A 15170-nucleotide genomic window follows, 5' to 3' on the forward strand; every position below is an offset into this window, starting at 1 on the left:
TTGCTGAATTTGTGCGGCTGTCCGCGCTGCACAATCTGCTTGTTCATTACCAACATCAACTGGGGTCTTACCGTTTTTATGGGCAGCGCATTTAATGACAGAAATCTGCGCGGGCATAAGGAGGGCCTGTAGTAGGTCATTAACTAAACCCCGGTGGGATATTGGACCACACATAATCATGCAAGGTTGTTCTGACGAAATATCACTCAAACCGTCCCTTATTGTGGTAGTTTCCTGAATCAAGGCTAAACAGTTGTGGCCAGGTGCATCTTCATGAACAGGGGGACCACTAAGAAAACAGGCTGGATTGATAGTGGTACAGTGTTTAAATGTCAGACGTGGATTGTTCAAAAGGTATATCTCATACCTATTGTGACGAGCTGCGGTAAGATGCTGAGTCTGCAGTTGCCTCAGTAGTGCGATGACCGAGTGGGAGCTATACACCGTAATATCCTGTTGGAGAGTGAGAGCATGTAACGGCTGTGCGATGGCATTGATTGAACGTAAATCCTGTACTAATCGGTACTGGTCTGGCTTGGCTGGTTTAGGCACAGCAAGTATGGGGGTGTTACATTCTGATTGGCAAGGGACCAAAATACCCTGTTGCAACAGCTCTCGGATTAATTTGTCTATAGACGGGGCAGCTTGGGGTTTCAGGGGGTATTGCCGAATGGAAGGCAGCTTTACATGGTCCTTAATCGTCACCTTAATAGGTGTAACATTTGTCTTTCCCACTTGTGATGGGTATTCTGCCCATACCTGTGGATTGACATATTCCAAAACATCATGTCCCCGGTGATGCTGCAGTCGAGTGTTCATCGTTTCAGGGACCTCAAAATATTTTATGGCAGTGCCGTCTGGCGTGACTGGAAGTGCGTACTCTGTTGGATCTGAATGATCCACTGCCCTCCTTACCATAGGCCCCAGATCCCTGGCATGGTACTGGTCGTGGACCTGACGTGTAAGTTGAGGGCTTACCGAAGCTGACTGTGGCCATAAATGTGGTGGTATTGTAACAAAATCGGCTGTACCTTCTTTTCCCGTGACTGTGGCTGTAACTTTGACTGGCCATTCGGTCCCAATTAATGGCCGGTATTTGTCCTCCAACTCCCTGTTTTGTCCGGTTCTGTCATAGGCTAGGGTAACGTGATGCAGTGAATGGTCAATGTCTAACGTCCATCACTGGGGGGGTGATAGAAATATAGCCCTGTTGTCTCATCCTCCGTGATTGGACCGTTACCCCTTCGTCTCCGCACTCTAGCTGTAGCTGGAAGATACACAGTAAATCTCGGGCCAACAAGTTACAGTCCAATCCAGTAGTCACTACAAACTGATGATCTGCAGACTTATTCTCGTAAGTGACTGTCACAGGTTCAGAAATAGGATACTCACACACCTGTCCTTGGAACCCCGACAAATGCTGGGTGTGGTCGGATAGTGGTAGTCGAAGTTCTGATTGCACCGAAGACATGGCTGCTCCAGTGTCGATTACAAATGAGTGATGTTGATCTCCTATCTGCAGCGAGATAATAGGTTCCCTGTCCGATTGGAGAGTCCTTCTGACTAAATTAGCTAGTCAATCCTGTGTTGGGAAAGGGTTTGCCTGGGAGAAGTCAGTGTATCTCGTCTGCCCTCCCCTTGGTGGGTACCCCCTCCTTTGGGTCGGGTAGTCTCCTTCTGCTGCCCGTCTTTTAAAGGGGCATTCCTGTTGCCAGTGATCTGCACGGCCGCAATTAAAACATGAATTGTTCCCTCTATATCTGCCCCGTCCACTTCTCCCAGGAGACCAATGGCCCCTCAGAGGGGGTGGCGGTTGTAAAGCTGTTGGTGCATACGGTGGGCCATAAAGAGGAGCTGAGGGTCCATTTGGGTGGGTTTGATATCCTCCCCCTCGCTGATCCACCCAAAGTCACAATATTGGGGTTCCAGCTGGTAAGCTACCGTTTCTGCCGCTTGTTGCGGTCTCAGATCATCCTTTTTCATTACATACTCAGTCTTAACCTTTGTAACTGAGCCTCCTTCCTGGCCTACACCGTCCTTCCAATAAAATCTGACTGCCCTTGCCATCTGGGAAGGGTCGTTCTCTGTCCAATTCATGTTATTACATTTCACAGCAGTAGCCACGGAAAGTGGTAGGCAATGCATTAACATAGCACAATATTGAGGGGAATTCTGACCATTTTGATATGGCAAGTCGCCTGACTGCCCATGGTAGATTTCATGAAAACGTTCCAGAAATTCCTCTGGCTCTTCAATCTTTTTAGGTTTGAGGTCTAAGATTGCAGAAATATTTATGGGCTTTTGAAATGTGCTATTCAACGCATTCAGGATTTGTGTCCGTCTATCGTTGTCCAACACATGGGCTTGCTGAAGTGCGGCGTGGCTAGCATAATTCAAGTGATTAAGATGATTGCGGTACTCTGCTGGGGTTTAAACCTGCTGGTCTAGGGCCCAGAGGTCCCTAGAATCAGCTTGATAAATTGAGATGGTAGTTCTCAGGGAATCCACAAAAGCAGCAGGAGATTTTTTTCTATTGTGATTGTAGCCATAATAGCCATCATCTCACTGGGTGTCCATGGGAAATAAACGTCTATCGTGGGCTGGGCCCCGGCGGTCACTGCGTCAAGGTTTGGTATCTTCCTAATCGGCAACTGTCTCCAAGTCTCACCAGGGGGCACTCGAGCTATTTCCTCTGGTTCTTCCAAGACTTCGACGTCCCTCCCTGTCACTAGAGGGAGCTCTTTCTCTTCAGAGCCATCCCTTTCCTCCCCCTTTGTTCTCGAAGTTTGCAGTTTCCCCTTGGTCTGAAGGGATTTAGGTGGTATGCTTGATTGTTTCTCGTTAGGATCAGGCCCTTATCTCGCTGTCTGAGATCGGGTCCTAGAGCTAACTGGGCTTGTGGAACAGAGCTCCTCTTCCCTCTTAGATCGTGAAGATGGTAAATTAGGACCCAAGCTATCAACCAAAAGGGCTGGAGTGACTGGCATGATTGGAATCTGGGGAGCAGTGACTGGATATAAATTATTATACTCTGGTGGTTCTGGAATTAGTGCAGACAATGCTACAGGTGCAGTTGGAACCTTTGTTGACATAATCAAATCATCCAATTCGTAATTTTCTGTCAATTCAAGGCCAGCCATTGAACTACGTAGCCCATTGTTTTGTTTTTTTCTTCACTAATTGGAATCCCCATTTTAAGGGCATTTTCTTGCCAACTTAATAACATGATCTTATCCCTCTCATGTTGACAATATTGTCTCCATAATCTAATTAACTCTTTAGCTTTCATACTTTGGCTCTTTTTTTTAAATTTAAAAAAAAATTATTTATATATTTTTTATTTGCTTATTTATAACCAATGGCAATTTTTGCTCCTTGGCAAAATTATTAAAAAGGTTCTAACAGTGTTCTTTTAAAACTTAAAATGTTTGAAAATTCAAATTGAATTACTGCAACTTGCAAGCTTAGCTCTGATCTCAACTCAGAACTAAATTTACGATTTGCTTAACACAAACTTGTATAACATTTACAACTTAATTAATTCTTGATCTTAACAATTTTTCTTTTAACAAGTTTTTCTTACATTCTCAAAAATGTTGGCTGCTATCAATGAGGGAGCAGTTAGCTGCGGTGATGTATACTGGAGCAAAGTCAACTGTCATCTCCAGATTTACACTTTTTAAAATGGTGTCAGTGAGTTTCTTTCAGTTTCTATTAATTCACAAATAAAATGAGATAAACATTATTTCAAGTAAGTAAAACTTAAGATTCTGGCAATTGCAATCAATTGCTTTCGAAAATAATAACTTTTATCAAAGAGGTGGAGAAACCCACTGGTTTCCTTTAATCAAGTTCATTGACTCAAAGGAAAGGTATCCGATTACATCACAGGCTGCTGCTGTTATCTCAAGGCCTGTGTGAGAAGCACTGTCTGTAGTCTTTAACTTTGGCTGCTGCTGTTAACCCTTTGAGAGACTTCTGCTTTAATTAACATGCAGCATCCAGTTCTATGGATGTTCTTTGTTTTTGAAATTTATCCAAGCAATTCCCCATAATCTCAACTAGTCCTCAGAACGGATGATAATGGCATAGTGTAGGTTAGATGGCTTTTGTTTTGGTGCAACATCGTGGGCCGAAGGGCCTGTACTGCGCTGTATTGTTCTATGTTCTATGTTCTAACTGCGTTTTTCGCCACTATAGTCCAAGGGTACAATTTTAGCTGAATCAACTATAGATTTAAAACACTCACACATGGAATTGAATCATCTGTTTTAGATGTTGCATCAACCCATAACCTAACCCAAGCCAAATCAGAACTCACACATGGAATTGAACCATCTTTGTTTAGATGTTGCATCAACCCATAACCTAACCCAAGCCGAATCAGAACTCACACATGGAATTGAACCATCTTTGTTTAGATGGTGCATCAACCCATAACCTAACCCAAGTCGAATCAACAATATGAAATCCCATCAATTAAATTTCTAATCCCCAGACTGACCTTTGATTTCGTCGAGATGATCTTTCCGTACCAACCGCGAGTGACCAGGCTAATCAGACGATAAGAAGAGGGGATAAAGCAATGCGCGGTCATTTTCCAGCTATCCATTGTGGGCCCCTTCTTCCCACTCTCCCTGTTCATAATCAGTCTAATTCTGATTTCGCGGTTGGTCAGAACCGCCTTGAGAAATCCTGGGTTTCGGGCACCAAATGACAAAACATAAATTTCTTTACCCGTCAGTCTGGCCTCAATAAAAGTCGAGATGGATTTGCAGGTACAGTATTAGTTATTTTATTTGACTTGCAAGCCTGACTCATTTCACAGCGGTACAAAACACATCTTGCTTTCTGTACCTCCGGAATCGAGTGACAAAGGAATCTCTACTGATACATTCAAATGGCATCAAGTTTCACATACACAATTCCCATAGGTCATCCTATACCCCTCCTGACCTGGCCGTACATCCTAATTGGCTCACTTCCAATCCCTTTCTCTGGCCCCCTATTACCCAGCATCCTTTTCCCCTCCGTAGCTGGACACACCTCCTCCTTGCTTTGCCATGCGTTCTGAAATCCTTTGTCTGTGAACTCACCAAAATGAGACTGGCCTATCTCTACATTACAGTAGCTAATATCTCTAAAGTAATTTTATATCACATTCGTCAGGGTCACTGTCTGTATAGAGTCTGCACGTTCTCCCCGTGTCAGTGTAGGTTTCCTCTGGGTGCTCCTGTTTCCTCGCACAAGTCCCGGAAGACGTGCTTGTTAGGTGAATTGGACATTCTGAATTCTCCCTCTGTGTACCCGGAGTGTGGCGACTAATGGAATTTCACAGTAACTTCATTGCAGTGTTAATGTCAGCCTATTTGTGTCAATAATAAAGATTATTATTATTATATTTTTATTTCATATATACTTTAAAGAAGCCAATTTTTTAAGCTGATATCTTAATATTTATATCACTATCTTTAAATGCCTGTTGGTTCTATCTGCATGAATGAGAGTAGTTTGCATATGTATAATTGAGAGTTAGGGAGCATACATAACATGTAAATGAAATATTACAGTGTAAGTTGATTGGAAGGAATTATTTTCTGCTTGTCCCTCGTTTTGTTACGTATTTGATAATGCTGAAAATATGACATAATTATTTTGCTGTTTGATCAGGCCTTTGAATATATACTGTGGGCAGCCATCTGCATGGAAACATCTTTTCCACTTTCTACAGTTTGCTATCTAAGATGGAGGACCACTCTTTATACTGCTGTGTGTCAGTGTTACTATGACTGTGAATGTGACATAGTTGGAGAGGTATGGTATTTTAATATAGTTATTGCAAAATCTATCTGTTGCATTATTGGTATGAAGCCTGAATCTTTTTTGCATATGCCATTTAGGGTCCACATAATACATGCTTCAAAAATGCAATATAGTGCATTGAAAAATACTTTAAAAATATATATATTTTTATTCAAAGTATTTTCATTTTTATGCAAAACACACAACATAACCATCATATAATAAAGCCACCCCACTACCATAAACACCGTACACGCCACGTTTTATAGCTAACTCATACAAACCCAACCCCCCCCCCCCCCCCTCTTCTGCTGATGTTCATAGATCCTCAAAGTAGGAGATGAGCAACCTCCACCCGGACAGTAACCCCTCCACCGATCCTGAATGGCAAATGTTATCTTCACCAGATGCAGGAATTCCGCCAAGTCACTCACCCACCCCATTGCTTTGGGTGGCTCTGGAGCCCGCCACCCTAGCAAGATCCGCCTCTGTGCTACTGGGGAGGCAAAGGCCAACACATCAGCCTCTCTCCCCACTTGCACCCTTGAATCCTCTGAAATTCCTTGGAGCCACCTTCACCCCCAAAATTTCTGACATGGTCCCCGAGAATGACTACCAGAACCCCACAATGTCGGGCATGACCAAAACACAGGAGTGTGGTTTGCCGGCCCCCCTGAACATCGCCAACACCAGTCCTCCACCTCTGGAAAAAACGACTCATATGCAACTTTGTCATGTGCGTTCTATGCACCACTTTAAATTGAATTAAACTAATCGCGCATGGGAGGATGTCACATTTACCCTCCGCAGGGCCTCATTCTAAACATCCCCCCCCCCCCCCCCCCCCCCTGTCAAATACCCCACCCAGCTCCTCCACCCGCTTCCCCTTAACGTCCCCCAATGCGGGCCTCATCCCCTCCATCAACTGCCCGTAGATATCAGACATCCTATCCTCCCCTATCTCATCCTGGGACACAATCTTTACGAGCAACAAAGGGGGAACATGGAAACCTGGCCAGCTCTTCCCTAATAAAATTCCTAATCTGTAAGAACCAAAACTGAAACTTCTCCAATTCTGCCAACTCTGCAAGCCTACCTTCCACTAATAAATATCTAAACCTCTCTATCCTCTCCCGCATCCACACCCTGTACGTTGCATCCAATCTGCTGGAATAAATCAGTGACTTCCACAGATCGGCACCCAAAATGACATGCCTCAATCTTAAAATGCTGCCTGAGCTGATTACAGGCACTTAACGTGGCTTCCACCACCGGGCTCCTGGTGAATCTAGCTGGCATCACCAGTGCCCTCAGACTTGTCCCCCTATGGCGCTGCTGGCTCATGGCGTCGAGGACCTGGTTCGATTCTGGCCCAGGGTCACTGTTTGTGTGTAGTTTGCACATTCTGCCTGTGTCTGCGTGAGTCTCACCCCCACAACCCAAAGGTGTGCAGGGTAGGTAAATTGGCCATGCTAAATTGCCCCTGAATTGGAATTTAAAAAAAAAAAAGCCTTTCCCCCAAGATGACAGCTCCTCCATCTGCCTCCACACGGACCCCTTCTCCACACCCCACATCCACACCTTCCCAACATTCACCACCCAGTAATACTTCTACAAGTTCGGCAGAGCCAGCTCCCCTCCCTGCCTATCCCTCTCCAAAAAAAACCAAAAGGGGTGCTTTCCCTGGTCATGTGAAGTTTGTGATCACCCTATTTACACTCCCGAAAAACAACTTGGACACGGACATCGGGAGAAACAAACAAAATCTTCGGGAGGACCGCTGTCTTCACGGTCTGAACCCATCCCGCCAATGATAACTGGAGTACTTCTTAAATTCCTCGCTCAGCCCACCCACCAGATTAGCCAAATGCAATTTATGTAGCTGAGCCTAACAATGCCGTGTCCCCAAATAACGAAAGCTCGAATTGACCAGCCGAAGCAGTAACTTCTCCAGCCCCCTCCCCTGTACCTGAGCATTGACCGCAAACACTTCACTCTTCCTTACCATAAGACATAGGAGCAGCCACTCGGCCCACCAAGTCTGCTCTGCCATTCAATCATGGCTGATATTTTCTCATCCCCATTCTCCTGTCTTCTCCTCATAACTCCTGATTCCCTTATTAATCAAGCACCTATCTATCTCTGTCTGAAAGACACTCAGTGAATTGGCCTCCACAGCCTTCTGCGGCAAAGGGTTCCACAGATTCACCACCCTCTGGCTGAAGAAATTCCTCCTCATCTCTGTTTTAAAGGATCGGCCCTTTAGCCTGAGATGGTGTCCTCTGGTTCTAGTTTTTCCCACAAGTGGAAACATCCTCTCCACAGCCACTCCATCCAGGCCTTGCAGTATCCTGTAAGTTTCAATAAGATCCCCCCTCATCCTTCTAAACTCCAATGAGTACAGACCCAGAGTCCTCAACCGTTCCTCATACAAGTTCTTTATTCCAGGAATCATTCTTGTGAACTTCCTCTGGACCCTTTCCAAGGCCAGCACATCCTTCATAGAACATAGAAAAGTACAGCACAGGAACAGGCCCTTCAGCCCTCCAAGCCCGTGCCAACCATGCTGCATGACTAAACTACAATCTTCTACACTTCCTGATGCAACTTCCACAAGAAAAGTTTTTGTTCAGTAAAACAGTATTCCGAGTCGCTTATTTAAGAAATGATCAAAGGATGTGAATTGTCTGAAAGACATTCTTTATCAACTTTCTGCTGTTAATGTTCACATAGCGTGTATTATATTATACAGGCTGGATGTGACCGATCTAGCATTTCAATTCAGCAAAAGCTTTTCTTCAATATAGCTGAACTGTATCATTGAAGCAAACAAAGAACAAAGAAAAGTACAACACAGGAACACGCCGTCCGGCCCTCCAAGCCCTTGCCGACCATGCTGCCCGACTAAACTACAATCTTCTACACTTCCTGGGTCCGTATCCTTCTATTCCCATCCTATTCATATATTTGTCAAGATGCCCCCTAAATGTCACAATCGTCCCTGCTTCCACCACCTCCTCCAGCAGCGAGTTCCAGGCACCCAATACTCTGTGTGTAAAAAAACTTGCCTCGTACATCTACTCTAAACCTTGCCCCTCGCACCTTAAACCTATGCCCCCTAGTGATTGACCCCTCTACCCCGGGGAAAAGCCTCTGACTATCCACTCTGTCTATCCCCCCATAATTTTGTAGACCTCTATCAGGTTGCCGTTCAACCTCCGTCGTTCCAGTGAGAACAAACCAAGTTTATTCTACCTCTCCTCATAGCTAATGCCCTCCATACCAGGCAACATCCTGGTAAATCTCTTCTGCACCCTCTCCAAAGCCTTCTGGTAGTGTGGCAACCAGAATTGAACACTATACTCCAAGTGTGGCCTAAATAAGGTTCTATACAGCTGCAACATGACTTGCCAATTCTTATACTCAATGCTCCGGCCAATGAAGGCAAGCATGCCGTATGCCTTCTTGACTATCTTCTCCACCTGTGTTGCCCCTTTCAGTGACCTGTGGACCTGTACACCTAGATCTCTCTGACATTCAACACTCTTGAAGGTTCTACCATTCACTGTATATTCCCTACCTGCATTAGACTTTCCAAAATGCATTACCTCACATTTGTCCGGATTAAACTCCATCTGCCATCTCTCCGCCCAAGTCTCCAAACAATCTAAATCCTGCTGTATCCTCTGACAGTCCTCATCGCTATCCGCAATTCCGCCAACCTTTGTGTCGTCTGCAAACTTACAAATCAGACCAGTTACATTTTCCTCCAAATCATTTATATATACTCCAAACAGCAAAGGTCCCAGCACTGATCCCTGCGGAACACCACTAGTCGCAGCCCTCCAATTAGAAAAGCATCCTCCCATTGCTACTCTCTGCCTTCTATGACCTAGCCAGTTCTGTATCCCCTTGCCAGCTCACCCCTGATCCCGTGTGACTTCACCTTTTGTACTAGTCTACCAGGAGGGACCTTGTCAAAGGCCTTACTGAAGTCCATATTGACAACATCCACTGCCCTACCTGCATCAATCATCTTTGTGACGTCTTCGAAAAACTAGTGAGACATGACCTCCCCTTCACAAAACAATGCTGCCTTTCACTAATACGTCCATTTGCTTCCAAATGGGAGTAGATCCTGTCTCAAAGAATTCTCTCCAGTAATTTCCCTACCACTGATGTAAGGCTCACCGGCCTGTAGTTCCCTGGATAATCCTTGCTACCCTTCTTAAACAAAGGAACAACATTGGCTATTCTCCAGTCACCTGAAGACAGTGAGGATCCAAAGATTTCTGTCAAGGCCTCAGCAATTTCCTCTCTAGCCACCTTCAGTATTCTGGGGTAGATCCCATCAGGCCCTGGGGACCTATCTACCTTAATATTTTTCAAGATGCCCAGCACCTCGTCTTTTTGGATCTCAATGTGACCCAGGCTATCCACACGCCCTTCTCCAGACTCGACATCCACCAATTCCTTCTCTTTGGTGAATACTGATGCAAAGTATTCATTTAGTACCTCCCCCATTTCCTCTGGCTCCACACATAGATTCCCTTGCCTATCCTTCAGTGGGCCAACCCTTTCCCTGGCTACCTTCTTGCTTTTTATGTACGTGTAAAAAGCCTTGGGAGTTTCCTTAACCCTATTTGCCAATGACTTTTCGTGACCCCTTCTAGCCCTCCTGACTCCTTGCTTAAGTTCCTTCCTACTTTCCTTATAATCCACACAGGCTTCGTCTGTTCCCAGCCTCTTAGCCCTGCCAAATGCCTCTTTTTTTCTTTTTGACGAGGCCGACAACATCTCTCGTTCCCCAAGGTTCCCAAAAATTGTCGTATTTATCCTTCTTCCTCACAGGAACATGCCAGGCCTGAATTCCTTTCAACTGACATTTGAAAGCCTCCCACATGTCAGATGTTGATTTACCCTCAAACATCCACCCCCAATCTAGGTTCTTCAGTTCCCGCCTAATATTGTTATAATTAGCCTTCCCCCAATTTAGCACATTCACCCTAGGACCACTCTTATCCTTGTCCACCAGCACTTTAAAACTGACTGAATTGTGGTCACTGTTCCCGAAATGCTCCCTTACTGAAACTTCTACCACCTGGCCGGGGTCATTCCCCAATACCAGGTCCAGTATAGCCCCTTCACTAGTTGGACTGTCTACATATTGTTTTAAGAAGCCCTCCTGGATGCTCCTTACAAACTCTGCCCCGTCTAAGCCCCTGGCACTAAGTGAGTCCCAGTCAATATTGGGGAAGTTGGATGTCTCCCATCACTACAACCCTGTTGTTTTTACTCTTTTCCAAAATCTGTCTACATATCTGCTCCTCTATCCCCCGCCGGCTGTTGGGAGGCCTGTAGTAAAGCCCCAACATTGTGACTGCACCCTTCTTATTCCTGATCTCTACCCATATAGCCTCATTGCCCTCTGAGGTGTCCTCCCGTAGTACAGCTGTGATATTCTCCCTCACCAGTAGCGCAACTCCGCCACCCCTTTTACATCCCCCTCTATCCCGCCTGAAACATCTAAATCCTGGAACGTTTAGCTGCCAATCCTGTCCTTCCCTCAACCAGGTCTCTGTAATGGCAACAACATCATAGTTCCAAGTACTAATCCAAGCTCTAAGTTCATCTGCCTTACTCGTAATACGTCTTGCATTAAAACATATGCACTTCAGGCCACCAGACCCGCTGTGTTCAGCAACTTCTCCCTGTCTGCTCTGCCTCAGAGCCATACTGGCCCTATTCCCTGGTTCGCGCTCAATGCTGTCACCTTCTGACCTATTGCTCCCGTGCCCACCCCCCTGCCATACTAGTTTAAACCCTCCCGTGTGACACTAGCAAACCTCGCGGCCAGGATATTTATGCCTCTCCAGTTTCGATGCAACTTGTCCTTCTTATGCAGGTCACACCTGCCCCGGAAGAGCTCCCAGTGGTCCAGATAACGGAAACCCTCCCTCCTACACCAGCTGTTTAGCCACGTGTTTAGCTGCTCTATCTTCCTATTTCTAGCGTCTCTGGCACGTGGCACGAGGAGTAATCCCGAGATTACAACCCTGGAAGTCCTGTCTTTTAACTTTCTGCCTAGCTCCCTGAACTCCTGCTGCAGGACCTCATGCCCCTTCCTCCCTTTGTCATAGATAAGGTAGATAGTCAACATCTTTTCCCAATGGTAGGGGAGTCTAAAACTAGAGGGCATAGGTTTAAGGTGAGAGGGGAAAGATTCAGAAGGGCCCAGAGGGGCAATTTCTTCACTCAGAGGGTAGTGAGTGTCTGGAATGTGCTGCCAGAGGTAGTAGTAGAGGCGGGTACAACTGTGTCTTTTAAAAAGCATTTAGATAGTTACATGGGTAAGATGGGTATAGAGGGTTATGGGCCAAGTGCGGGCAACTGGGACTAGCTTAATGGTAAAAACTGGGCGGCATGGACTGGTTGGGCCGAAGGGCCTGTTTCCATGCTGTAAACTTCTATGATTCTATTAGTACCAATATGTACAACGACCTCTGCCTGTTTGCCCTCCCCCTTCAGGATGCCCGCTACCCGTTCAGAGACATCCTGGACCTTGGCACCAGGGAGGCAACATACCATCCTGGAGTCTCTTTAACATCCACAGAAGCGCCTATCTGTGCCCCTGACTATAGAGTCTCCTATGACTATTGCTCTTCTGCGCTTTGACCCTCCCTTCTGAACAATAGAGCCAGCCGTGGTGCCACTGCTCTGGCTGCTGCTGTTTTCCCCTGATAGGCTATCCCCCCCTGACAGTATCCAAAAGGGTATACCTGTTCGAGAGGGGGACAACCACAGGGGATTCCTGCACTGACTGCCTGCCCTTTATGGTAGTCACCCATTTCTCTGCCTGCACCTTGGGTGTGACCACATTTATATAACTGCTATCTATGACGCTTTCCGCCACCTGCATGCTCCTAAGTGCATCCAACTGCTGCTCCAACCGAACCATGCGGTCTGTGAGGAGCTCCAGTTGTGTGCACTTGGACCTGCCACATCTCACAGTCAGAGCACTGCACCCCTCTAATTGACATTGCATCAATTAATTAGTAAATTAAATTTAAAAGTTTAAAAAAAAAAAGTTACTGTTAACTATATGTTTCCTAGCACTAGATTTCTACTATAAATGTGAAAGCTAAATACAGTACTCTCCGATCTCTGGTTCAGATGCCCCTCTAAATTATAATTAAGTAATTAGCTTTAATGAGTTTAACAATGTTTAATTTTTTAAATTTAGTGTAGATTCCCAACCAGCCTATCCGGTCACAGCTTTACTGTGCTGTCACTTCAGTTTCTCCCCCCCTCCCCCCTGCTCCACACACAATTTGAAACAGTAATAAAAAAATTAAAATGAATAAAATCACTTACTTTCCGAGGGTCTCAGATGCTCCCTGGTTCTCTCCCTTTGCTGATTACCTCACTGCAAATTATCAAGTTCCAAATTCCCACTCTGGATATGTCTCACTCCGGCTGTGTCTCCTTCACTTGCGCAAAGCTTAAGGTACGGGGCCCTTAGGTACGGGGCCCAAAACTGCTCACAATACTCCAAACGGGTAGAGCCTTATACAGCCTCAGAAGTACATCCCTGGTCTTGTATTCTAGCCTTCTTGACATGAATGCTAACATTGCATTTGCCGCCTTTTTTTTTAATAAATATAGTTTATTAAAGTTTTTCGATCAAACAAAAATTTCCCATTTTACAACTTTGTAATAATATATACATTGATCGTTTTTAAAAATAAATAATATGCTAACTAACGGCAACTGCCAACAACAAAATAAGAAACAACAGAAATAGTAACTAAAATAGTAACTTCGTAACATCTAATATAAATAACTAATATATAAACACAAACATAAAACCCCTGAGGACCCAAATGAGCCCCCCCCCTCCCCCCTGGGTTGCTGCTGCTACCTTTCCTATTTTCCCTTATCGCTCTGCGAGGTAGTCGAGGAACGGTTGCCACCGCCTGGTGAACCCTTGAGCCGAACCTCTTAGTGCGTACTTTATCCGCTCCAACGATGTTGCACCGACATGGGAAGTCAAAAAACAAAAGCCATCTAACCTACACTATGCCATTATCATCCATATGCTTATCCAATAAACTTTTAAATGCCCTCAATGTTGGCGAGCTCACTACTGTTGCAGGTAGGGCATTCCACGGCCTCACCACTCTTTGCGTAAAGAACCTACCTCTGACCTCTGTCCTATATCTATTACCCCTCAGTTTAAGGCTATGTCCCCTCGTGCTAGCCGCGGGAGAAGGCTCTCACTGTCCACCCTATCTAACCCCCTGAGCATTTTGTATGCCTCTATTAAGTCTCCTCTTAACCTTCTTCTCTCCAACGAAAACAACCTCAAGTCCATCAGCCTTTCCTCATAAGATTTTCCCTCCATACCAGGCAACACCCTGGTAAATCTCCTCTGCACCCGCACAAAGCCTCCACGTCCTTCCTATAATGCGGTGACCAGAAATGTCATTGATCCAGGCCTCCACACCCGGGGGCTTAGCTTCTTTCCACATAAGTAGAATCCTTCGCCGGGCTACTAGGGTCGCAAAGGCCAAAACATCGGCCTCTCTCGCCTCCTGCACTCCCGGCTCATCTGCAACCCCAAATATAGCCAACCCCCAGCCTGGTTCGACCCGGACCCCCACCACCTTTGAAATCACTTTTGCCACACCCACCCAGAACCCATGCAATACCGGACAGGACCAAAACATGTGGGTGTGGTTCGCCGGGCTTCCCGCGCATCTCCCGCACCTATCCTCCACTCCAAAAAATCTACTCAGCCTTGCTCCAGTCATATGCGCCCTGTGTAGAACCTTGAATTGTATCAGGCTGAGTCTGGCACACGAGGACGAAGAGTTTACCCTCCTTAGGGCATCTGCCCACAGCCCCTCCTCAATCTCTTCCCCCAGCTCCTCCTCCCATTTTCCCTTCAGCTCCTCCAGCATCGTCTCCCCCTCGTCTCTCATTACCCTATATATATCTGACACCCTACCATCACCCACCCATGCCCCCAAAATCACTCTGTCCTGAATCTCTTGCGCCGGGAGCTGCGGAAATTCCCTCACCTGTTGCCTCACAAATGCCCTCACTTGCATATAGCGAAATGCATTCCCAGGTGGCAACCCATATTTTTCTGTCAGTGCTCCCAGACTCGCGAACGTCCCATCTAAGAACAAGTCCTCCAATTTCACAATTCCTGCTCGCTGCCAAGATTTAAATCCCCCATCTATCCTTCCCGGGACGAACCTATGGTTGTTCCTTATCGGGGACCACACTGAGGCACCCGTCACTCCCTTATGTCATCTCCACTGCCCCCAAATTTTCAGAGTTGCCACCATCACTGGGTTTGT

The 15170-nt window shown here is 45.9% G+C and overlaps 1 protein-coding gene across 1 annotated transcript in view; it reads left to right on the top strand.

The window, feature by feature from the left end:
* LOC140388176 (cilia- and flagella-associated protein 54-like) overlaps nt 1-15170 on the top strand; it is a 209982-nt gene that overhangs the window by 70475 nt on the left and 124337 nt on the right. The window contains exon 6 of the mRNA XM_072471936.1: nt 5671-5814. Coding sequence (XP_072328037.1) covers nt 5671-5814 — 144 coding nt within the window. The remainder of the gene's footprint in view (nt 1-5670; nt 5815-15170) is intronic.

This window comes from Scyliorhinus torazame, chromosome 13 (genome assembly GCF_047496885.1).
Source record: "Scyliorhinus torazame isolate Kashiwa2021f chromosome 13, sScyTor2.1, whole genome shotgun sequence".
Taxonomy (NCBI): domain Eukaryota; kingdom Metazoa; phylum Chordata; class Chondrichthyes; order Carcharhiniformes; family Scyliorhinidae; genus Scyliorhinus; species Scyliorhinus torazame.